The 26,273-nt window shown below is 37.6% G+C and overlaps 1 protein-coding gene across 3 annotated transcripts; it reads left to right on the plus strand.

Moving 5' to 3' along the window:
• Positions 1 to 226: 226 nt before the first annotated feature.
• GRSF1 (G-rich RNA sequence binding factor 1) lies at positions 227 to 21,939 on the plus strand. Of its 3 annotated transcripts, none has more exons than XM_079153017.1 (10): positions 227 to 689; positions 2,769 to 2,922; positions 3,921 to 4,076; positions 4,458 to 4,601; positions 5,400 to 5,535; positions 7,760 to 7,944; positions 8,729 to 8,850; positions 10,768 to 10,903; positions 11,381 to 11,456; positions 18,298 to 21,939. In XM_079153017.1, exons 1-9 carry the CDS (start codon positions 336 to 338, stop codon positions 11,428 to 11,430), a joined length of 1,437 nt encoding a protein of 478 aa, XP_079009143.1. In that variant the 5' UTR covers positions 227 to 335; the 3' UTR covers positions 11,431 to 11,456; positions 18,298 to 21,939. The 3 variants fall into 3 exon arrangements, with proteins under 3 accessions (XP_079009143.1, XP_079009141.1, XP_079009142.1); XM_079153015.1 differs by having other exon boundaries at positions 228 to 689; positions 2,766 to 2,922; XM_079153016.1 differs by lacking the exon at positions 227 to 689 and adding an exon at positions 710 to 976 and having other exon boundaries at positions 2,766 to 2,922.
• The last annotated feature ends 4,334 nt before the right edge of the window (positions 21,940 to 26,273 follow it).

The raw sequence follows: 26,273 nt of genomic DNA on the forward strand, positions 1-26,273 counted from the left end.
ACACGCCTCGGAGGCACAATGTGGGGCGGCGAGGTCAGGGCCCAATCCAGAGCTGGAAGGCCCTCACTGGGTCTCTTCGGGACCCAGCAGCGCGGAGGTCTTACCCGCGTCTGGCTGCGCGTCCCGTGGCTCACACCCGCCTGCGGGCTGCCCCGCCCCGAGGGCGGAGACCGGGCGGAGCGGCGCGCTCTCCTCCGCCTCCTCCCGACTCACCACTGCCCCCGGCGCCCGCGGCGCATGTGCCCGGCGCCCCCTCCCCGGCCCTGGATTCCACTTCCCCTCCGCTCGAGCTGCAGCGGCAGCCGCCTCCAGGCCCCGCGCCGCCTCCGGAGTCCATGGCCGGGACGCGCTGGGTACTCGGGGCGCTGCTCCGGGGCTGCGGCTGTAACTGCAGCAGCTGCCGGCGCACCGGCGCCGCCTGTTTGCCATTTTATTCCGCCCCTGGCTCCTTCCCCTCGGGCGTTTCAGGCCGCCGCCGCTTGCTCCTGTTACTCGGGGCCGCTGCGGCCGCCGCCTCCCAGACGCGGGGCCTCCAGATCGGGCCTGCGCCCGCCGGGAGGCTGGCGGGCCTTCCCCCTGCGGCCACCTCCGCGGCGGCCGCGGCCGCCGCCTCCTACCCGGCTCTGCGCGCTCCTCTGTTGCCGCAGTCGCTGGCGGCGGCCGCGGGCTCCGCGCGGGGCTACAGCCAGGTATGTGGATGCCTCGAGGGGCTGCGCGCAGGACCCCTCACCGGACGCGCGCACGCGTCCCCGCGCCTCTCCGCGTGCGCCTCGCGTGCGCGCCCGGGTATCCGCGGCAGGCGCCGCACACCCGCCCCCCTCCCGCTCCGTCCTCCTATTGGGCACGGGAACAAGGGACGCTCTCCCAGGCCTTGGGTTTTCTCCTTGTTTTGTTCTCCCCTCGAGTCTCTGGTCGGTTGGGCAGTGTAAGTGTGGCTGGGGTGAATGTTGAGGCCTTGTTTCCCGCCGGGCCCATGGTAGGTTTTGTGAGGCTGCTGACGCCCCCAACCCCGCATCCCTCTAGCTCTCCGCCCGCTGGTCGTGAAGTTGGGAGGCCGGTCCCCGCGGAGGGTTGGGAGTTTCAGTGCAGCCAGAGCACTAGGCCCGGGCGGCCCTCGGCGCCTCACGGTAGCCACCGATACGAAGGTTCGCGACACAGCTGCGTGAGCTGGCTTGGGAAAGAGCCGCATCCCCAGCGCGCCCCTCTCGTGTCCCTGGGGAAAGGCGGGCTGCCCCACTTTACTGAAGGTCACCTCTGCAACTCTAGTTCCTTTGACAGAAGGTCCTTTAGGACTGTGGGTCGCCGTCCACTGGGAGAACAGTCGGATGTTGGGGGAGGGGATGAGTAGAGTAGGAGCGTCTAGGGGGCTACGATTTGGGGGCCAGTTGGGAATGTTTTCCTTTACTTTTTTCCCATTCTTATCTCTTAAAGTGTGTATTTGAAGAACCCAGATTGCAAATATTCTATGCATTGTATATGGAGCTTTTTCTTCTGCTTATTACGTGGTCTCCGAGAAGAGCCTGCTCACTTTTTCACTACCTTCCGCGCTAATGCTTTGGGTCTTATCTATCATAATTCAATTTGTGCTTCTCCTTGAATTTATGGAATTTGGGAAGCTGCTGTCTGCCCGTGGCTGAGCCAATTTATTTGAATGCTGGCCCAATACTTTATCCTGCTTTTTTCTGTAAAAGCTTATGATGCTTATGGAATTCTGGGAAAATGGAAAAAAGTTGTCTTAAAAAAATAGCGTTGTGAGCTGGTTTCTTGTAAAATCTGTTATGTGTTAGACATTGTGCTTACATTTATTATTGACTCCTTAAAATTGGACATTAAGTGTTCATGAAAACGTGACAGAAACACAGATATCTGTCCTTCGCTTAGTAAATTGCAAGTCTTAAAGCCCGACTTACGTTCTCAGTTTATGGGTATAGTGCTTTGTTGGATTCTCATTTCAGTTTGGGCTCAGTGTTACAGTCTACTTCAGGTATTTCTGAGGCTCCTGTTACCTCACACTTGTGCTGTTGCCTTTTAAGATCTTTCTCTTATTCAGTTGGTCTGATAGATTAATCTTTCCAAGGTCTGCTGTCTTGTTTTACCCACTCCTCAGTGTCTTTTATTAACTTCACCAAGTGAAGGACACACGTTGAGCCCAACTCTGAAGGCCTTCTGCTGTATATTACCAAGTTTCTTTTGCCAGCTCATCTTCTTTGGCTCTATTTTTACCTTGCAAGACAAATGAGATTAATTGCTATTTTTCAAATGCACCTTTGGACTGCTGCTTCCCCTCACCTCTCAAACTGGAATGCCCCATCTTTTTATATTTCCTGCAAGGCCCATCTCTTATCATGTCCTGATTCTTTTTCTGTTAGACTCTTTTGAATTTCTATAGTATTTTGTATCTTAATTATAGCACTTGAATCATCTTCTGTATTTGTCTTATTTGGAGAGGGTCTAATATGGTGCATTCTGTGTAGGGGACTCCCAAATATTTGTCACAGTGAAGGAATCATTTTTGTACTGTCTTAATTAAAACATTATTATTAGTTATAATTTGCAGTTGATGAATTTAAAAATAAAATTTGTGCCTTGCTAAATGACTAAGATGTATTTGCTTATTGCTTGTGGATGTACAATAAGCCAAAACAGGATGAGTTAGATTTGTGAAATTTACTTCTCACCTCTGAAATAGTCTAACATCTAGAGCATCTGTTCGAAGAAATAAGCGCTTTCTAAATAGGTTGTCATTTCTTCATTTCTCTTGAAAGGAGTCCAAAACTACCTACCTGGAGGACCTTCCACAACTCCCTGAGTATGAATTGGCCCCATCCAAGTTAGGAGAGGAAGTGGATGATGTTTATCTCATTCGAGCTCAAGGATTGCCTTGGTCGTGCACTGTGGAAGATGTGCTTAACTTTTTCTCAGGTATATCTTATGTGTATTTAAATACGTGATTATTGTCTGAGTAAAAGGTAGACCTACAGAATCCCAGTCTAGCTATGCTGGAGACATCCTCTGATGATTGGGAATTGTGGCTGGTTACACACTCATTAAGTGACATCATGGTACTGTTTGGAATATAACATGGTTAAAGATTGAATTCAACAAAAATAATTTTAAAATGACATGATGTAAAGCCAGTTTTCTCAAGTTTTAATATGTATATAACAAAAAGCCAAACCTATTAGTGGAAATGTGGGATTGAAAGTAACTGCTTATGTAGTAAATGCATTTCGAATACAAGATCACTTGCATAAAGTTCCTTTAATAACATGTTTGGAAGATTTACTAATCTTCAGTTAGTTTTTTAGTTTCTGTATCTGACTGTAGTTTAAAATTTTCCTTTCAAGAGGCTTTTAGTAGATTTCTCTTTAAAATGTGGTAAAAGGATGTGACTGAATGTATTAATGTTAACATTGTGTGAGTCATGCATTTTATAAAGCCAATTGCCACTTATTTCTTTGACTTGCATTGTAGGAAATACGCACTATAGATGCCTTTCCTTAGTAAAGAAAAGTGGGGAAAGTTAAATTATCATAGCAGAATTACTTTTATAGGAGATATTTTATTCATAGGAATTAAACCTAACCATATTTTAATTGCTTAAGTGATTTGAAACCGATTATATAAACTTTGGAATGGACATAATGCATTTTGAGTTGCACCCAGCCCGACTTGCCATTTAATGTTTAGAACATATTAAGCTTCTGAGCCAAGATTTGCTTATCTTTTCTACTTGGAACATTTTAGACACTACTACCTCATTAGTGTTTGGACGACTTCAGTGATGGGGATTTGTGTAAAGAACCTGATAGGCATTTTGGTTCCTCCTTTGTTGTAGGAAAATTGCATTCTAATGACTTGTCTAATTGAGCTTGAAGTTTGATTTCTATTTTTAATTGACTTTACTCATATACTTTTAGACTGCAGAATCCGCAATAGTGAGAATGGAATACATTTCCTTTTAAATAGAGATGGGAAACGAAGGGGTGATGCCTTAATTGAAATGGAGTCAGAGCAGGATGTGCAGAAAGCCTTAGAAAAGCACCGCATGTACATGGGTCAGCGATATGTGGAAGGTATGTTCATCAGATTCTGGTTTTTTATGATCTTGCTTTAGATTTTAAATTTTGCAAGACTCTTTAACAATAGTGCAGTAGTTAAATATTGTGAATGCATTATTTTACAACTTGTAAAAATGGAGCATTAGAGAGATCATCTCAGTGTTTCATAAAATGAAAATGTTGACCAAGTTTAAAGTTGTGAGTATTAAATAGGTTATGACTGGCACATAGTAGATATTCAATAAGTGTTCTTGAGAGAAGTGCATAAAGATTAAAGCTATTGGTGTTTTAATTCTTGGGTAATCCACCAAGTGTTAGTGTATTTGATTTATTTTTTTTAAAATGGGATCCTTTGTTATGTAAATTGTGCATCCATTTTGTGCTTTTTCTTTGTAGTATATGAGATAAATAATGAAGATGTGGATGCCTTAATGAAGAGCCTGCAGGTCAAGTCTTCACCTGTGGTGAATGATGGTGTGGTTCGTTTAAGAGGACTTCCTTATAGTTGCAATGAGAAAGACATCGTAGACTTCTTTGCAGGTGCTGTGTAGTTATATCACGTTTGGGTCCTTGTATCTTTTCTCCCCTCACACTCCATCTGCTTGTCTTGTTCTGTACCTTAGATGTGTTTTGATCTAACAGGCAGATCTTTGGGTGATATCACATTTCAGAATTTCATGAGGGTTTGTCTTACTGTAGAAGAAAATATCTGCTCTAAATAGTGGCTATGTTTGTCTAAGACAATAACAATTCATGTGATTTCAAAACATTACCTAATTCTTAGCTATAAAATATGTGCCATTAGTAATAATGTTAGTCTAAATCTCTGTTGTCTCTTAAAATATAATTAATGACAAAAAAAGAAAAAAAGAGACAGATAAAAAACCTTGATGGAGAGGTGTGTTTAAGATAGGCTACTTGGACCTGAGCATGGTCTTGCACACATATTCCCAGGTACCTGGGAGACTGAGGAATGAGGATCTCAAGTTCAAGGCCAGCTTGGACAACTTATTAAGATCTTGTCTCAAAATTAAAAAAAAAAAAAAAAAAGGTGGGGGATGGGGTTGGGGCTGGGAATGTACTCTGTAGTAGAGTGCTACTTAGTTCAGTCTCTAGTATTGCAAAAAGATTGGTTATTTGGACCACGAACATTCTGAAAATAAAGTATATATTTATTAATAACTTCTGGCTGCATAATAATTTCTACCCATTAAGCATGTATCCAGCTTTGGGATTGGCAAACCACATACAAGTTTTATTAGTGCATTTGTAAACTATAAAGATTATAAAAAGCTCCTGGTAGCAACACTAATTTGCAATAATATTTTGGTATCCTAGGACTGAATATAGTGGACATTACTTTTGTGATGGACTATCGAGGGAGAAGAAAAACAGGGGAAGCGTATGTGCAGTTTGAAGAACCTGAAATGGCCAACCAAGCCCTGTTGAAACACAGGGAAGAAATTGGTAACCGGTGAGTGAGCCAGATACTAGTGATGCAGCAGCATCACATTTCAAGTCATTTTGATGAATGTGTTCTAATATGACTCCGAAACGGTTTCCAGATACAGAAAAGTAGGATAGTATGAGGAGCTACCAGATATCCATTGTTTTCAATTAACAAATTATTGGCATTTCATCTGTTTATTTTCATTATTTGTCTTTTAAAGAAGACATTTTCTTACATAGTCACAGTATTGTCACATCCAACAAAATTAGCAATAATTTATTATCCAGTAATAGCCCATGATGACATTTTCATAGTTAAATCCAAAATACCTTTTTGTAGTTGGTTTGTTTGAACCAGAATCCAGAAAAATCCATACCTTGCTTTTGATACATCTCTGATTCTCTTAAAATAGAGTAAATCCCTCCTCTTTTATTTTTTATTCTTTTCCCCTTTTAAAAATGTAGTTGACTTTTGAAGAAATTGGGTCAGTTGTACAGTGTCTTCTGTGCATTATCAGGATGCACATGATGATATAGGTGATTTGTGTTTAAATTCAATTTTGGAGGCATAGTAAATTGTCAAATTTTAAATCTCTGTTTTGCTGTTTTCTGGCCTTTTTATTCAGTTCTTTTGAAGCTTAAAAAAAGAAAGTGCCATTCCATAGCCATATATTTCAGAATCTACTTATAGAATGGATTCATAGGTCTTTTTAAAAAAAAAAGGTTCTTGAGTTGGGCACAGTGACGTGCCTGAGATGCTATAGCAGGAGGATGCGAGTTTGAGGCCAAGTTAGGCAACGTAGCAAGACTTGTCTCAAAAAAGTGTTTTCATTTAATTATTTTTTTCCCCTCTTAGGGATTTGGGAATCAAACCCAGGGCCTCATTTATACTAGGCAAAATACTGTACCACTGAGCTATACCCCTAGTCCCTCATGTAATTGTTGTATGTCTGTAAATACAAATAATTTTTATAGCTCACATTTAATAAGCTAGTTTGGAGAAACAGTATTGAGAAAAAAACAGCTTGAATTTAATAAATAGTCCACTGTCACTATAATGGCAAGTCAGAATTCTTGACTTCTCATTTATCTTCTATTGAAATCCTGGAGAAGTTAGCTCTTCTTACACTGTGACGTACTTTTTTATTTGAACTTGAGTACTTTACCACTGAACTATCTCTCCAGTCCTTTTTATTTTTTATTTTGAGACAGTTTCGCTAAATTGCTGAGGGTTTCCCTTAGTTGATGAGGCTGGCCTTGAAGTTGTGATCCTTCTGCCTCAGCCTTCTGAGTTGCTGGGATTATAGGTGTGTGCTACTGCATCTGGCTACACTGGGACTGTCTTGTACAGATGTGTCTAGTTTTCACAGAATTAAATTGCAGGACTTTGACAGGTTGATAAGCAACTGTGGAAAGAAAACCAAAAAACCCCTTTGTTTTGGTTTGTTTTTCATTACTAGAATGAAATACTTGAGGCACAATAAACTTTATAACAAAAAGAAGTTTATTTAGCCTACAGTTTTAGATGGTGAAAGTCCACACAGTGTGGTACGTTGTTGAGGTTCCCCCTGCTGTGAGTAGTGTGAGTGCTCACCTGTGGGAAGAAGATACTGCATCTCTCACAAGTTAGAGAGTGACTGCAGGGCTAAACTCAGGCTTTTATAACAACTTACTCTTCTGAGAATTGGCTTCACAAGACCAGTGTTCCCTTCCTAGGGCAGTGCCCCAAATGACCAGAGAACCTTGTACTAGGTCCCATCTTCTAAAGGTTCCACAGCATCTCCCAGTACTATCACCCCAGTTACTGGGTTCCTAAAAGGAAACTTTGGGGGAAAGATATCCAAGCCACAGTAACCTTCTTATAAAGATTCTTTAAAAAAAGAGAAAGAAAAATCTGTCAAACCTTTTGCATTACAAAAAAAAAAAAACAACTTTCTTTTCTGTACCCACAATTACATGTAGGATAGTTATTCACATGAAGCAAAACAGTAAAAAATATTATTAAAATGTGTATGAGGAAAACTATTTAGAGGCACAAATTTTGAGGTAAAATGATTAAATTCCTGATCTGTTCAGAGTATTTTTCCATGGACTAATATCTATATTCACTGTTAAATTTCCCCCTACCTGTTATCTTTGGATACATGTATTTCATAAGCTGTTGGAAATATCTTAAAACCTATTATAAATGAGTTCAGTGTAAATTTACTTTGCATCATTTGTACCTATTCATTTTTGTTTTGACTTAGGTATATAGAGATATTTCCAAGCAGAAGGAATGAAGTTCGAACCCATGTTGGCTCTCATAAGGGAAAGAAAATGGTATCTTCGCCTACTGCTAAGTATATAACTGAACCAGAAGTGGTCTTTGAAGAACATGAAGTAAATGAGGACATTCGACCCATGACAGGTTTTGAAAGTGAGAAGGAGATAGGTAAGGTCCTGTCTCCTCTTGAGACTCATTGGGTCTATCTTGTATGTTTTGGTTTTTGTTAAAATATTTTTCTTAATAACTTAAGAAAATATTTTTCTTAATTGTATTGTGAGATTGCAGGACAAGGAAATTGAGTTAAAATTTATTGTCTCTTTTGTATGTACTTTGAACATATACCAAAGGGCTTGGTTATTTGATTATGTTTTTTAACTTAATAATTTTGTAGTCTGTTAAAAACTGGGCACTAAAAATGTAAGGAAAGGAAGTAAAATGTCAGCATTTAAACTAAGGGAAAGATTTGTATAGAAAGCAGGGATATTGAGCAAAGTAAGGATTTTTGTTTGCCTCTGGATTTAATTATTTCTTTGATTCCTAACCTCAAAGCAACATTTTGGAGTCTTTGAAATTTGTCAAGTATTTTCCAACTGGTGCCTTGGAGTTATCCTGTCACCATATTTTTCTATCTTCCTTTCCTTTCCTTTCCTTCTGGAACCCAGAAAGTTTCTCTTCCTTTACAGTTTAATTTATGACTGTTTTACCTTCTTTCTGTTTTAACAGAAAATTAAGTTCTTAATTTAGTAATGGTTTGAGGTATTAGATGCTTGTGGGTGTTCAGGTGATATTTGTTAAGTAGCAGAAATTCAAATCATTTTAGCTTTTAAACCCCTTCCTTATTGGTTCAGATTGAATTGAGGATTTTGATATAAAGGTCATATCTAATTATAATCTGTTAATAGCTCTTGATGCTTTATGTCCTTGACAATGTTTTTTGTTCCACCTTCAGAACTGCCTAAGGAGATCTCAGAAAAGCTTCCAGAGGCTGTTGATTTTGGAACCACGCCTTCATTGCATTTTGTCCACATGAGAGGATTACCTTTTCAAGCTAATGCCCAGGACATTATAAATGTGTGTGCCACTAAGATATCCATTCTCAATAGGTTTGAAGTGATGCTCTGAAATTGAATTTGTATTAATTTGGGGAAGGTACAGAGGAAACTGCTGTATTTCTGGAGTATCTTTGGACAGTTAGATAAGGTCTCTTGTTGTAGAGACTTGTTTAATTTTTTTGTAGCTGAAAAGTGTAGGATAGCTGGGTGTGGTTGTCTGTGCCTATAGTCTCAGTTACTTCAAGGATGAGGCAGGAGAATTGCCTTGAATCTAGGAGTTTGAGATCAACTTGTAGGTTGTAGGTGGAATAGATCTCTTAAAAAAGGGGTGGTGGCTTTTTATTACATTTAAAATGAAAATCAGATAAGAGGATTTTATAAATACACAGTAATATAGTGTAGATTTAGTAATAAAGTAGGAAAATTTGGTTTTAGAATAAATGACTTCAACTTATTCATTTTTCACTTTGGGAAACTGACACTAAGGCATGTAGTTACAGAGGATTTTTTTTTTTTTTTTTTTTGAACAGCAGTTGTATATAGATATTCCAGTATCTCAACATAAATTCAAACTATCATAATTTGAAAATGCATTTAGTATGCCTAACCTACTAAATATAGCAACACAGCACATTGTAGGGTGTGGTGGTTTATCTATGTGAACTTGTGGTTGACTGGGAGATGTTTGATGCCACTGCCCAGCCTCTCAACAGAGTATCTTAGTGTGTATTGCTAGCTAGGGAAAGTTTAAAAATTCAGAGTATGGTTTCTACTTAATTTGGATTGCTTTTACACCATTTTGAAGTTGAAAAATCGTAACTGGAACCATCCAACCATTATAAAGTCAGGTACCTTCTGTTCTAGACAAAAATCCAGGACTTGAGTTTTTATTAGACACATGTAGCCTTCATGCAATGGGACTCCCTAATTTTTGAGAAAATGAATTTAAAATACACTTTTTAATTTTGTAATATATACCATATGAAATGAAAACATAAAACAACAAAACTCTCTACCTTATGAACTTAAGAACATGTATGAAAGATAGATCTGAACTGGAGTCTTTGGTTGCTAGTGAAGCCTCAAAGTTGTCATTATTTAAAAAAGCATACTAAGAACTGGATGCAGTAACTCGTCTGTAATCCCAGTGACTTGGAAGGCCGATGCAGGAGAATCACAAGTTCAAGGCCAGTCTCAGCAATTTAGCGAGGTCCTAAGCAACTTAGTGAGACCTTATCTCAAAAAATAAAGAACTGAAGTTGTAACTTAGTGATAAAGCACCCCTGGGTTCAGTCTCCAGTACAGAACAAAAGCATACTAAGAATCATATCTTTACCCAATTGAAGGTTGCATGTTTTCAGTGAAACATGTTGTTGCTTTGGTTTGGAATGATAACCACTTAGTGTGGTAGCCCTGTTTATGTATTTCTGAAAAAAATCTGATAATCAAGTAAATATCTGATTAAATGTATTATTAAGGAATGAAGTGTATTTGATATTCATTAGAAATACAGATGTGTGTTGGAGAAGTAATATAAAAATGATCCTTATTGGTTTAAAAAATTATGTGAGAACAGTTTGTATAAGGATTTGTATTTTTTGATTTTTCAATAACAGATATTTGAAATGCAACTTTGAGTCTGAGAAAACTCAGAAAGACCAGAAGACAGATGGTAGATTTTTAACTAAAAGATTTTCTTAAAACCAGTATGTCAGGTGTGTGAATTAAGTGTCTGAAAGCAAAAGCACAGCCACCACTACCTGGGCTGGGGATGTGGCTCATGGGTATAGTGCCAAGGTCTGGCACACATGAGGCCCTGGGTTTGATCCCTAGTGCAGCAAGAAAAAAAAAAAAAAAAAAAAAAAAAGGTAGAGCCACCGTACTTCTAAACCTTGGGCCTAGTTCAATTATGTTCTTTTTGTTTGCCTTTGTTTAGTTTTTTGCTCCACTGAAGCCTGTGAGAATCACCATGGAATACAGTTCCAGTGGAAAGGCTACTGGAGAAGCTGATGTGCACTTCGATACCCATGAGGATGCTGTTGCAGCTATGCTCAAGGATCGGTCCCATGTTCGTAAGTATTGCTCCTGGTTTCCTTGTTTTCAATGCTTGTCTTTGCTTACAAATATCTTTCTATATTTAGGGATTGGTGTAGAATTTTTCCTAGGGAAAATTGCACTTAAATGTAAAATATAAAACAGCATATTATAAGAAAAAACACTTATTTGACTGCTAGTTATCCTGTATATTTCTATCTAGAGTCAAGGTTTTGTTTTTACCTACCTATTTTTGATTTTCTTAATATTTTTATTTTAAATTTTTTGGAGAGCTGTGGGGTCTTGCTAGTCTCAAATTTAAGGGGTTCAAGTGATCCTCCTGCCTCAGCCTGCTGGTAGCTGAGACTGTGGGTGTTTGCCATCCTCTGTAGCCTTGTTTTTGTTTTCAATTAGGAAATGGGTTTGAGTTGCCATCTAGACTTTGAGAAAAATGACTGCAATATTTTTTCTGCATTTTCAGATTTTAAAAACTAATCTTTTTCTATTGTTTTCAGACCATAGGTATATTGAACTGTTCCTGAATTCATGTCCAAAAGGAAAATAAGACTTCCAGGGACTCCTGATAGTAAGGTAATTTTTTTTTTTTTTAAACAATGTGGGAATTGAACGCAGGACCTTGCACTTGCTGGGCAAATGCTTTACTGAGCCCTAATAAGGGAAATTTAAGAGGTCCAACTATGAAAATTATTTTCAAATAATTGAAATAATTATTTTCAAATAGATAAATAATAATACATTAATTTGTAATATGGTAGAAACCATTTTCTTTTTAATTTAGAACAAGATAGGACTGGAGTTGTGGTTCAGTGGTAGAGCACGCCTGGGTTCAATCCCCAGTACCACGAAAACAAAACAAAAAAATTTAAAGTAAGGAAAATTTAATTGGGCCTTAAGGTACCCAGCCTTGTATGAAGACAGGTTTCTGGAACTGAGCACGAAATATACTTTACATAGAACTAAGTTAATATATTTAACATTTTGGGATTGTGGAACTTTATATCCAGAAATCACCTATGACATCTATAGTAACAGAATGTCCCATGGGTTGTCAAAAATCATTACAGCTAAATGTCTCAGAGAAATGTATTACTACCTGTGGGAAAATGACCACAACACAATATATGAGAACAATTAATGGAGAAAAAAAAGATATCACATAGTCAAGGGGTGTCCAGATATATTTAGCAGCCAGGTGCAATAGTGTACACCTGTAATCCTCAGGAGATTGAGGCAGGAGTATCACCAAGATCAAGGCCAGACTTGGCAACTTAGGAATACTGTCTCAAAAAAAATTTTCTTTTTCTTTTTTTTTTTTTTTTTAATTTATTTTTATTGTAAACAAAGGGATACATGTTGTTTCAGTTTGTACATGGAGTAACAGCATACCATTTGCATATTCATATATTTACATAGAGTAATGATGTTTGATTCATTCCATTATTTTTTTCCTTCCCCCCCACCCCTCCCATCTCTCTTTTCCCTCTATATACAGTCCCTCCTTCCTCCATTCTTGTCCCCCTCTCACCCCCCATTAAGTGTCATCATCTGCTTGTCAGTGAGATCATTCCTCTTTTGGATTTTTGAGATTGGCTTATCTCACTTAACATGATATTCTCCAATTTCATCCATTTCCCTGCAAATGCCATAATTTTATTATTCTTTATAGCTGAGTAATATTCCATTGTATATATATATACCACAGTTTCTTTATCCATTCATCAATTGAAGGGCATCTAGGTTGGTTCCATAGTCTGGCTATTGTGAATTGAGCCGCTATGAACATTGATGTGGCTGTATCTCTGTAGTATGCTGATTTTAAGTTCTTTGGGTATAGGCCAAGGAGTGGGATAGCTGGGTCAAATGGTGGGTCCATTCCAAGTTTTCTGAGGAATCTCCACACTGCTTTCCAGAGTGGCTGCACTAATTTGCAGTCCCACCAGCAATGTATGAGTGTACCTTTCCCCCCACATCCTCTCCAACACCTATTGTTGCTTGTATTCTTGATAATCGCCATTCTAATGGGGGTGAGATGGAATCTTAGTGTAGTTTTGATTTGCATTTCTCTTACTACTAACGATGTTGAACATTTTTTCATATATCTGTTGATTGCTTGTAGATCTTCTGTGAAGTGTCTGTTCATTTCCTTAGCCCACTTGTTGATTGGGTTAATTGTATTCTTCGTGTAGAGTTTTTTGAGTTCTTTCAATATTCTGGAAATTAGTGCTCTATCTGAAGTATGATTGGCAAAGATATTCTCCCACTCTGTAGGCTCTCTCTTTGCATTGCTGATAGTTTCCTTTGCTGAGAGAAAGCTATTTAGTTTGAATCTATCCCAGTTATTGATTCTTGCTTTTATTTCTTGAGCTATGGGAGTCCTGTTAAGGAAGTCTGATCCTAAGCCAACAAGTTGAAGATTTGGACCTACTTTTTCTTGAGTAAGGTGCAGCGTCTCTGGTCTGATTTCAAGGTCCTTGATCCATTGTGAGTTGATATTTGTGCAGGGTGAGAGAAAGGGGTTTAGTTTCATTCTGTTGCATGTGAATTTCCAGTTTTCTCTGCACTATTTGTTGAAGAGGCTATCTTTTCTCCATTGCATAATTTTGGCACCTTTGTCTAGTATGAGAAAATTGTATTTATTTGGGTTTGTGTCCGTGTCCTCTATTCTGTACCACTGATCTACCTGTCTATTTTGGTGCCAATACCATGCCGTTTTTGTTACTATTGCTTTGTAGTATAGTTGAAGTTCTGGTATTGCGATACCGCCTATTTCATTCTTCCTGCTAAGGATTGCTTTAGCTATTCTGGGTTTCTTATTCTTCCAGATGAATTTCATGATTGCTTGCTCTATTTCTGTGAGGTACGTCATTGGGATTTTAATTGGAATTGCATTGAATCTGTATAGCACTTTTGGTAGTATGGCCATTTTGACAATATTAATTCTGCCTATCCAAGAACATGGGAGGTCTTTCCATCTTCTAAGGTCTTCCTTAATTTCTTTCTTCAGTGTTTTGTAGTTTTCATTGTAGAGATCTTTTACCTCTTTGGTTAGATTGATGCCCAAGTATTTTATTTTTTTTGAGGCTTTTGCAAATGGAGTTGTTTTCCTCATTTCCCTTTCAGCTATTTCGTCGCTTGCGTATAAAAATGCTGTAGATTTATGTGTGTCGATTTTATAGCCTGCTATTTTGCTGAATTCATTGATGAGGTCTAGAAGTTTTCTGGAGGAGGTTTTGGATCCGCTAAAGATAGAATCATGTCATCCGCAAGTAGTGACAGCTTAAGTTCCTCTTTTCCTATTCGTATCCCTTTAATTTCTTTAGTTTGCCTAATTACTCTGGCTAGAGTTTCGAGGACAATGTTGAATGGAAGTGGTGAAAGAGGACATCCCTGTCTTGTTCCCGTTTTTAAAGGGAATGGTTTCAGTTTTTCTCCATAAGAATGATGTTGGCCATGGGCTTAGCATAAATAGCCTTTACAATGTTCAGGTATGTTTCTACTATCCCTATTTTTTCTAATGTTTTCAGCATGAAGGGGTGTTGTATTTTGTCAAATGCTTTTTCTGTGTCAATTGAAATAACCATATGATTCTTACCCTTAAGTCTATTGACATGATAGATTACGTTTATTGATTTATGAATGTTGAACCATCCTTGCATTCCAGGAATGAACCCCACTTGATCGTGGTGCACAATTTTCTTAATATGTTTTTGGATACGGTTTGCCAATATTTTGTTAAGGATCTTTGCATCTATATTCATCAAGGATATTGGTCTAAAATTTTCTTTCCTTGATGTGTCTTTTCCTGGTTTGGGTATGAGGGTGATATTAGCTTCATAGAATGAGTTCGGTAGGGTACTCTCCTTTTCTATTTCCTGGAATACTTTGAGAAGTATTGGAATGAGTTCTTCTTTGAAGGTCTTGTAGAACTCAGCTGAGAATCCGTCTGGTCCTGGGCTTTTCTTGGATGGTAGATTTTTAATGGCTTCTTCTATTTCATTGCTTGATATTGATCTGTTTAAATCGTGTATGTCCTCCTGGTTCAGTTTGGGTGGAGCATATGTCTCTAGAAATTTGTCAATGTCTTTGGTACTTTCTATTTTGTTGGAATACAGATTTTCAAAGTAGCTTCTCATTATGTTCTGTATCTCAGTGGTGTCTGTCGTGATATTTCCTTTTGCATCATGTATTTTAGTAATTTGAGTGTTCTCTCTCCTTCTCTTTGTTAGTGTGGCTAAGGGTTTGTCTATTTTGTTTACTTTCTCAAAGAACCAACTTTTTGTTATGTAAATTTTTTGAATAGTTTCTTTTGTTTCAATTTCATTGATTTCAGCTCTGATTTTAATTATTTCCTGTCTTCTACTACTTTTGCTGTTATTCTGTTCTTCTTTTTCTAGGGCTTTGAGCTGTAATGTTAGATCATTTAATTGTTGACTCTTCATTCTTTTCTGGAATGTGCTCCATGCAATGAATTTTCCTCTTAGTACTGCTTTCATGGTGTCCCAGAGATTTTGATATGTTGTATCATCATTCTCATTGACCTCTAAGAATTTTTTAATCTCCTCCCTGATGTTTTTTGTTATCCATGTTTCATTCAATAGCATATTATTTAGTGTCCAAGTCTTGGAGTAATTTCCTTTTTTTATTTTGTCATTGATTTCTACTCTTAGTCCATTATGATCTGATAGACCACAAGGCAGTATCTCTATTTTTTTGCATTTCCTAAGGGCTGCTTTGTGGCATAACACATGGTCTGTTTTCAAGAAGGTTCCATGTGCTGCTGAGAAGAAAGTGTATCTGCTCGTTGACGGATGGAATGTTCTATATATGTCTATTAAGTGTAGGTTATTGATTGTGTTATTGAGTTCTATGGTTTCTTTGGTTGGATTTTGTTTGGAAGATCTATCTAGTGGTGACAGCGGTCGTTAATGTCGCCCAGAATTATTGTGTTGTGGTCTATGTGATTCTTGAAATTGAGAAGGATTTGTTTGATGTATAGGGATGCACCATTGTTTGGGGCATAAATATTTACTATTGTTATGTCTTCCTGATTTATGGTTCCCTTAAGCAGTATGAAATGTTCTTCTTTATCCCTTCTGACTAACTTTGGCTTGAAGTCCACTTTATCTGATATAAGGATGGAAACCCCTGCTTATTTACTGAGTCCATGTGCGTGGTAGGTTTTTTTCCCATCCTTTCACCTTTAGTCTGTGGATGTCTTTTTCTATGAGATGAGTCTCTTGCAGGCAGCATATTGTTGGGTCTTTCTTTTTAATCCATTCTGCCAGTCTATGTCTTTTGATTGAGGAGTTTAGGCCATTAACGTTCAGGGTTATTATTGAGAAATGATTTGTATTCCCAGTCATTTGGCTTATTTTTGGTTTTTAAGTTGGCTTGGTTTCTCCTTTGAGTGGTTTTTCTCTAAGGTAGTTCCTCCCTTTGCTGACCTCCATTGTTGTTTTTCATTTCCTCCTCATGGAATATTTTGTTGAGAACATTCTGTAGTGCAGGCTTTCTATTTGTAAATTCTTTTAACTTTTGTTTATCATGGAAGGATTTTATTTCATCTTCAAATCTGAAGGTTAGTTTTGCTGGGTATAGGATTCTTGGTTGGCAACCATGTTCTTTCAGAGCTTGAAATATGTTGGTCCAGGCCCTTCTAGCTTTTAGAGTCTGGGTTGAGAAGTCGGCTGCTATCCGTATTGGTCTCCCCCTATATGTAATCTGATGCTTTTCTCTCGTGGCCTTCAAAATCCTATCTTTATTTTGAATGTTAGGCATTTTCATTATAATGTGCCTTGGTGTGGATCTGTTGCGATTCTTGCATTTTGTGTTCTGTAAGCCTCTTGTATTTGATTTTCCATTTCATTCTTCAGATTTGGGAAATTTTCTGATATTATTTCATTGAATAAGTTGTTCATTCCTTTGATTTGTATCTCTGTGCCTTCCTCAATCCCAATAATTCTTAAATTTGGTCTTTTCATGATGTCCCATAGTTCTTGGAGATTCTGTTCATGATTTCTTACCATCTTCTCTGTTTGGGCGACTTTATATTCAAGATTAAATATTTTGTCTTCATTGTCTGAGGTTCTGTCTTCCAAGTGGTCTAGTCTGTTGGTGATGCTTTCCATTGAGTTTTTTATTTGGTTTATTGTCTCCTTCATTTCAAGGATTTCCGTTTGTTTTTTTTTTTTTGAGAATCTCTATCTCTTTTTTGAAATGATCTTTTGCTTCCTGCAGGTGCTCTTTCAGCTTATTGTTATTATCATTCATTGCCTGCATTTGCTCTCTTATGTTATCCTTTGCTTCGCGAATCATCTTAATCATGTATAATCTGAAGTCCTTTCTGACATTTCTTCTAACATATTGTTATTGGATTCTATTACTATAGAATCTAGATTTGTTTGAATCATTTTCTTCCCTTGTTTTTTCATGTTGTTCATGTATCTTCCCCTCTAGCAGTGCAGATCTCTGGGGTATTGCAGATTTCCCCCTATAGGCTTATAGTGGCCCTATAGGTTTCCAAAACCCTTTCTTTAAGGGGAGATCAATATTAGCAGTGCCCAAATCAGACACTATTCAATCTTAGACCAAATAGCCCCTATGGGGACAATAACAAAATTGTCATAATAAACAAAACGAGTTCAAATGTTATCTTCGGTAAAACAAACAGGTTTGCAGTAAGGTCTGCTGAAAATATCTTAAAACTGAGGAAATATATTTAAATTTCAGTGGGAAGGAAAGCTAATGCAAGGGAAATTTTCCATGCATTATGATTTATAGCTACAAGAGGTAGCTATACAATTTGGGGAGGGGGCACATAGCATGATCAATATTGGGAATTGGGGAAAAAGATTTATGCATGGATAATGCTTGAAAGCACTGTACAATCAAAATGAATTTTTATTTCTTATAGTGATACTTTGTCAGTAGCTTGATCTTTTTTTTAAAAATTTTAGTTGTCAAAGAATCTTTTTATTTATTTATTTACATTTGGTGCTGAGGATTGAACCCAGGGTCTCACACATGTGCTTGATGTATTCAGTTATTTTTTCCTACCCCCCACCCTTTTCCCTCTATACATTTCCTCCTTCCTCTATTCTTGCCTCCCTCCCACCCCTTATTATGTATCATCATCTGCTTATCAGCGAGTTATTCATCTATTTTTGAAACAGGGTCTCTAGGTTGCTGAGGCTGCCCTTGAGCTTGTGATCCTCTTGCCTCAACCTCCTGAGATGTTGGGATTATCGGTGTGCACCACCATGCCTGACTCCTGACTTAAATTTTGTCAGATAACTTGTACTGAGTCAGGAAGAAAAAAAATAGAACTTGTAATTTTAAATGGTATGTGGACACGTAATTTTTTTTTTACATTTCAAACAAAAATGCAACGTTTTTCTTTTCTATTTTTCAGGATAAAGCAAGAAGCATTTCATTTGCACATCTTTCTTGGACATGGGCTATAAAGTTCCTGTTTATTGGCAGCAACTGCTAGAGAAAGGATTTTGGGGTTTGGGGTTAATTGCTTTTAAGAAAAATTCATAGTGAACTGTTGAGAAGGAGAAAGATTCAGTTTGGTATTATGAAATAAACCACAAATCTTAAATTTTTGTTTAAACCATTCAGGATCTGATTAAGAAAATCTGATTAATTCCTTATTTTATATAATTAAGCAGTTTGTTTTTATAGAGGATATGTTACCCATTGTAAAGACTACATATTTTTATTCAATACTATCTTTAAAATCTTTTTCTCATTTAAAAAATAATCTGTTTAAGGTTTCGATTTTGCCTGTGAATTGAGAGCTCTGATGTAAAGCGTCTTATGGATGAAATAATGTTTTATTGTAACCAAACACCAAAGCAAGGAAGGGGTTCAGATCTTTAAACCAGTATGGTGTGGCAGAATAGTTTTAATTTTAGCTATACTTGATTACTTAGGGGTAGCAGTTAAAATAAATAAATACCGCAGGTTAGTGAGTAACGACAAGTGGCAGTTTTATGTCTTTAGAAATGTTTTGCCTTTCTAAACCTTGTGGTTAAAGGCATTTTAATATTGGTGCCTGTCTGTTTAAGGGGAAGTCTAGTCTCAAATTAAAAATGGACTCCCCCCCTTTTTTGGTTTTGGGTAAACCTTAAGAGTGTTTGTTAGTCTTGAAACTGTAAAGTGATATGTTACCATAGTCCAGACTGGTAAGGACATTAATGGCTTCACTTGATTTAAACCAGCTTTAGACAGGAAAAAAATCTTTAAGTCTCCTCATTTGCTTTTTCAGTGCAGTAGCACATCCCATATTTTAGAACAAGTAGGGGTGCCTTGCTTTAAATAAAAATAGCATTTACTGTATAATTGTGTGAAGGGTTTATGGATAAAGCTACTTCTGCCACATTGTGGCAGTACCTTCTGCTTTAATATTAACTTGTTATTTAAATATTGGACAAAAATGGCTGGCTTCAAAATGTAGTCATTAATAAACTAACTTTATGTGCACCTGTGTAGGAGAATCAAAGTTCTGTATACTTTCTTTGCCTTGTTCCTGTTCTCAGGGTGACAGCTGCCACCAGGAGATGCAGTTCTAGTTCTTAAAATTGAATTTCCCCAGATTTCAGAGAGGTGATATCTGGAAGAGAGATTATGTTTTCTCTCACTTAATATATAACCATCTTCGATTACCAGCTAAGATATGAAATCACTGTACTGTAAGTAGTCAATAAATGGAGGCTTGTTTCAGGTTGAAGATTACCTAAGAGTATTTATTATTGGAGTGTGTGAGTCAGTTGCTTATATATTTTATACAGTTCCTGGTATATTAATGTAAGAAGAAATGGTTAATTTCCAGTTGTATTTTTAAAAAATCGTCCTATACGTACATGACTTAATCTAACAGATGTACTACTCAGATGGAAATGTTTTCATATGTGGTTGAATGTGCCAAGTTGTGAGAACTGGTGTCTGTAGTTATGTCATTTGTTAGGGTGTGATCCTTATTTCTCTCCCATTCACAGTTGGTATCTAATTGCTGTAGAAAATATCTGTAGGGTCTGTTGGGATGGGTTTAGTAAGGAATTAATTCATTTGTGCTTTGTCATCATTTGCACTTCTTTGGGAAAAGAATAAGAGCAAGAGCCTTATAATACTGTGGTGGGTAAGCTTGAAGGACTTTATCTTCTTGCTTCACTGGAGGCTGAGTTCTCAGTACAAAATAGGTCCATTTTTGGGAAGTCACTGTATGAATTCATGTATTCTACTTACTAGTTTTTGTCCATAATTTAGGCTAGTGAGTGAGTGAGTGCTGGTAAGCCAAATGTAGTTATTGGGAGAGGAAAAGAACCACATAACAGAATAAAAGTCTTACTCATTCACAGAACATTTTTGTCTCTCAAAATTTGTTCAAACTTGATTGTGCATCATGATTTGCTATTGAAGGAAGCAATTTCCCTCTTCTGTTTGGGTTGCTTATGTCTTTATAATCTTTGTCGTAAAACTAGCAAAAATAGTGGTTGGAGTCTGTGGTCAGAGTGCCCATATCCTGCTTTGGCTTAGCTATTCGTCAAGGTAGTGCAAGGGAGAAAAACTCTGATAGGAATTATGTAAACAACAAGGAGAAAGTTCCTGAAGATTGTGATCCAGTGTAATATACTCACTGATTCTAGAGACTGAAACTGCCAGAGTGTTCCTTTATACTCAGGTGGGAGTGGTAGGTAACCATGTTAGGTGTGTTCAGAAGACTATGTCCTTCTCACTACTGTTCTGTGAAGCATAATGAAGTCACTTCCCTGTAGGTGACATGGTATGTAATGATCCTGCTTATTAGCCAACGTGCCCTTTTAGCATTCTCTGTTCTAAACAATCCCTAGATTTTTATTTGAAGATTTTTTTTTTCTTCTGTGTTACATCCTGTACATCTTATTATTTAAAACACTCCATAGTCCTGAGGAGTTCCCATACATTATGTGAAAGGATTCATGTTCATTTGGTAAGATCAAAGTAGAGTGGTGTACCTCAGCCTTAGAGTAGAGGCAGGTTCAAGTTTTAGGGGCTTTGATAAAATAAGACTGCTCTCTTGTAATAGAAATATGTTTCCATCCCAGAGTTTAGCAGATTAAAAAAAATAATCTCCTGAAGTTTCTAGGAAGACATTCATTTGTAGGTTTTTGTGTTGCATGTTTTCTGCTCCTTAGGTAGAGTGTAATTTTAGTTTGGTAAGAAACTGCTAAACGGTCTTCCAAAGTTGCTACACCATTTTTGTTCCCACCAGCAAGAGTTCGTGTAGCTCCCCATCCTTACCAGCATTTGGTGGAGTTAAGTGTTTTGGATTTAAGCTATTCTAATAGGGGTGTAGTGTTATCTCATCGTTTTAATTTCCATTTCCATAATGAAGTGTTAAACATCTTTACATACACCTAATTGCCAACTTTATATCATCTTTGGTGAAGTGTCTGTTTAGATCTTCTGCCCTGTTTTTTGGGGTGGTTTTCTTTTTGAGTTTTAGAAAGGGAATAAAGTTTAAGCTTTGATGATATGAAAATGAAGAATGGAGCTAATTTTATTTTTTGAAGGAAATTGAGATGCAGAGAGTGTGTGGTGAACAACCTCCCTTCCATTCTATTACTTTAGCCACTTATTTCCCCTTCTCAGGCAAACCCTGTCAGCAGTTTCTAATGTAAACTTCTGTATATATAAGCAAATATTAGATATTTGCATTTCTTTTTAAAATATAAATTATAGTTTACTATACATACTGGTCTGCATTTTGTTTTTTTCCCCATTGAACAATTTAAAGATTATTTTATAACAGTGTACAAACTCTCCATGCATTCTTTTTAAATGATTGTGTAGTGTGGGTGTATGTAATGTAACCTGTCCCTCCCTCACTGATGAACATGTAAATTGCTTCCATTTTTTGCTGTTACAATGCTGACGTGAATTACCTTGTATAAACTTATGTCATTTTGTATATACATAAATTTCTCTGTGGGATATATGGTGAGATTAAGTGCACTTGTAATTTTATCTAAAATTAAATTTATAACTAAAGTTGTTTTTTCATACTTTCCACCTGCAATACAAGTGCTCATTTCCCCAAAGCCTCACCAACACAGTGTATTAGCAGTCTATTCTTTGCCAATCTGACAAGTTAAAACAACTTGGTTTTCTTATGAAGTAGAATTTCATGTTTATGAGCTTTTCAATTTCTTTTTCTGTGAACTATCTTCATATCTTCTTCCAACTAAGAAAATCCTCTTTATTATGGAAAATTTCAAACATACAAAAATAGAATAGCATAATCAACTTCCCATATAATCACCAGTTATTATCAGTTTATGGTTAGCCTGGTTTCAGCCCCATCTACTTACTCTTTTTTGTGGTAGAAGGGATTGAATGCAGGGGCTTACTACTGTGGACTACATTGCCCAGCCTTTTTATTTTTTATTTTGAGACAGGGTCTTGCTAAGTTGCTGAGGCAAGTTTTGAACTTGCAATCCTCCTGCCTTAGCTTCTTGAGAAGTGGGATTATAGTCATGTGCCACTGAGCCTGGCTTTTCTTTTTTTCTTTTGAAGAGATGGGGTCTTATGGAGGAGCATGGTGGTGCATTCCTGTAATCCCAACTATTCTGGGATTCGAGGCAGGAGTACTGAAACTTCAAGGCCAGCCTGGGCAATTGAGAACCTGTTTCAAAATTGGAAGAAAAAGAAGGGCAGGGGGAGTAGAGTGGGAATGTAGCTCAGTGGTAAAGTGCTCCTGGATTCAAGCCCCAGTACCCCAAGTCTCACTTTGTTGCTTTTCCCCCTCATTAATTTTTAAACCTTAGATAGCATCATTTCACCTATAAATATTTCAGAATATGTTTCTTAAAAAGAAAAATATTTCCTAAAGGTATATTTCTTGGGCTGGGGTCGTGGCTCAGTGGTAGAGCACTTTATTAGCATGTGTAAGGCTCTGGGTTCAATTCTGAGCACCACATAAATATAAATGAATAAAGGTCTATTAACATCTAAGAAATATATACATTTAAAAATTTAAAAATTACATAATTTCTTGTGACCAAGCTGATTATCTAAAGTGTCATTTTTGAAAACATTTTCTCCCTTTGGTGGTACTGGGGATTGAACCAGGGGCACTTTACATAGCTACATCCACAGCCCTTTTTATCTTTTGAGACAAGGTCTTGCTAAAAAGTTGCTGAGGGGGCTAGGGATATAGCTCAGTTCACAAGGCCCTGGGTTCAATCCCCAACACCACGCAAAAAAAAAAAAAAAAAAAAAAAAAAAAAGTTGCTGAGACTGACTTCCAATTTGTAATCCTCCTGCCTCAGCCTCCTGAGCGACTGGGATCATAGGCATGAACCAGTGCATCCAGTCCTTTCTTTGAATCAGAATGCAGACGGTCCACACACACATTGCACATGAGTACTATACCTATTTTCCTTGCAATCTTGTACAAAAATTTAAAACGTTATGTACAATTTGGATTATCACCATGCTTTTTACCTATCACTTTAATTCTACTAGTGATATTTTTGCCATATTTCATCATGTACATGTCCATCTCTCACAGTTTTCCTTTTTTCTTTGGTTTTGTTTTGTGGTACTAGAGGTTGAACCCAGGGATGCTCCACTACCAACTGTGTCCCCGGACTTAATTTTTTGTTAAGAAACAGGGTTTTGCTAAATTGCTCAGGTTGACCTTGAACTTGTGCTGGTCCTTCCTCAGACTCCTGAGTCACTGGGATTACAGGCATGTGCCACCACACCCAGCCATCTGTCTTTTTTATCCATGTCAAAATAAGTTGTAGACATCTATAATTAAGCTATTCAGTATACATTATTAAATAGAGTTCTTTTTTGAAGGAAAATTTACAGTAAGGCAAATGAATGCTGTGTACTAATTGATGAGTTGGTATTTTTGGTTGTTGTCATTTTTGTATTTTAATATTACAGGGAATCAGGGATTGAATCCAGGGTCTTTACACTAGGCAAGTGCTCTCCTACTGAGCTCCACTCCAGCTCAGAGCTGGATAACTCACGCTAGGGAACTTTTCCATCACATTAGTTTTTTTTTTTGGTACCAGGAGTTGAACCCAGGGGCGCTTAACCACTAAGCCCACATCCTCAGCCCTTTTTCATATTTTATTTAGAGACAGGGTCTTGCTGAGTTGCTTAGGGCCTCGCTCAGTTGCTAAGGCTGGCCTTGCACTCGAGATCCTCCTGCCTTAGTTTCCCGAGCTGCTGGAGAAAATTGTTTTACCTAGTCAGTTCCTGTACCTCTCTTGTCCTTTGTTTTCTCCCCTTTCAAGCATCTATTGTTAGGATTTTGTTGACCACAGATTAGTTTTGTTTATTCTAGAAATTAAATGGAATCATATAGTACATATGCTTATATATAGTGTGTATGCTTGTGTAAGTTTCAGCATTTGAGATTCATATTTCAGCTCTCTGTTCCTTTTCATTGCTGAGTAGTGTTCCATTATGAATATGAATATGCCACAGTTGAATCTTTCACCTATCAGGTAAGCAGTTGATTGGATGTTTCCAGGTTTTGACTGTTATGAATAAAGTTGCTTTGAACATCTTCTGCAAGTCTTTTTGTGCACCTGCATTTTAATTTATTTGGGGTAAGTGTCTAGGAGAAGATACTGAGTTGAAAGATTGATATATTTAAAATTAAGGGCTTTACGTAGCTTTTTTTTTTTTTTTTATAGTGGTCATCCTATTTACATTCCCACAGAGTTCTAAGTACATTCTAAGAGTTCTAAGTACATTGGGTGTTGTTAGTCTATAAGTTTAACCATTCTTTGTCATATTACGTGTTTTTAATTTGCTTTCAACGGATAATGAGCCCTTTTTCATAACCATATTGAGGTCTTTAGTGAACTTGAAATGCCTGTTTATTTCCCTTAACTGGTATGTTTTCCCATCCATTTTTTAATTTGTTGAATAAGATTAACTTGTAAGTTTCCACAATCTGAATTTTGCTAATTGCCTGTTTGATGTTTATTGATCACTTAAAAAATACTTTTTAAAGTTGTAGATGGACATAATACCTTTAATACCTTTATTTATTTATCTTTTGTATGGTGCTGAGGATCGAACCCAGGGTCTCACATGTACTAGGCAAGCACTCTACCACTGAACTACAATCCCAGCCATTATTGATCACTTTTAAAAATTGGGTTTAATTTTTAAATTTCAGGAGCCCCTTATTACTGCAGTGAGCTTTAAATACTTTTTGTGTTCTCATTTCTTACCATGTGAGGAATCGTCTTTACATGCCTGGATACTTTTTCTTTCTTTTTTTTTTTTTTTTTTTGTGGTGCTGTGGATAGAACCCAGGGCCTCCACACTATTCTTGAACTATATCCCTAGCCCTTTTTATTTTGAGACAGCATCTCACTAAGTTTCCTAAGCTAGTCTTGAATATGATTCTCCTGTCTCAGTCTCCAGAGTAATTGGATTACAGGCCCATGCCACCATGCCTGGCATAGCTAGATTCATATGTCTCCCCTTTTATGGTTTTTGGTTTTGTGTCAGAATTTGGCATCTCAGTGAAATGATTCTGAAGGTGCCTGGTGGTAAGGCATGAAGCTGTGTTAAGCCAAGTAGACTAAAATATGAATGGACTCAATGACATTCACAAGAATCACCAAGTGCTTCTAGCATGCACTAAGTTAGGTCCTGGGTTAGATCCCTAGCACTCTCGGATGGGTGGGGGGCAAGAATCTTACTTTGAAGCCCACAGGTAAATTGCATAGGTACGTTCAAAGATTTCTGATCCCAAAACATCTGGTTCTAACTGAAAGAGGATTTCTTCTGCCATTTGACAGAAAATGGCAGATATTTGGGAATAAAAATCAGTTATTCACAATTTCTGGTGGACTCACTTTCTGGTCAGCGGCTTGTAATTCCATCCATTCCTTGTCTTTTTAAGAAAGCAATCAGGGAGTGTAAGTGATATAGCATAGTAGTTTTTAACCTGCTCTAATCTATAAGAATGTTTTGGGGGCTGGAGTTGTGGCTCAGTTGTAGTGCTTGCCTGGCATGTGTGAGGCCCTGGGTTCGATACTCAAGCACCACACATTTAAATAAAAGATCCATTGACAACTAAAAAAAAAAAAAAGTTTAAAAAAATGTCGTATTTGCAATTGACCTTGTAATTGAATACGAATGATACTTTTGTGCTAGAAAGCAGTACCCCCCAAATGGTAAGGCATTAATGGTTCCTGGAGACATGTGCAGCCTTCGCATCTGCCTGCCCACTGGTGGCTGGAGTTACTTCTTCACCATGCTTACTTAACTCTTAGGGAACTGATATCCTCAGCAATGCTTATAATGGCTTACTGGTTCTATTTTTAAACTAATTTTACATTTTGAAGATAATAAACTGAATAA

The sequence above is a fragment of the Sciurus vulgaris genome (assembly GCF_902686455.1).
Source record: "Sciurus vulgaris genome assembly, chromosome: 9".
Lineage (NCBI taxonomy): Eukaryota > Metazoa > Chordata > Mammalia > Rodentia > Sciuridae > Sciurus > Sciurus vulgaris.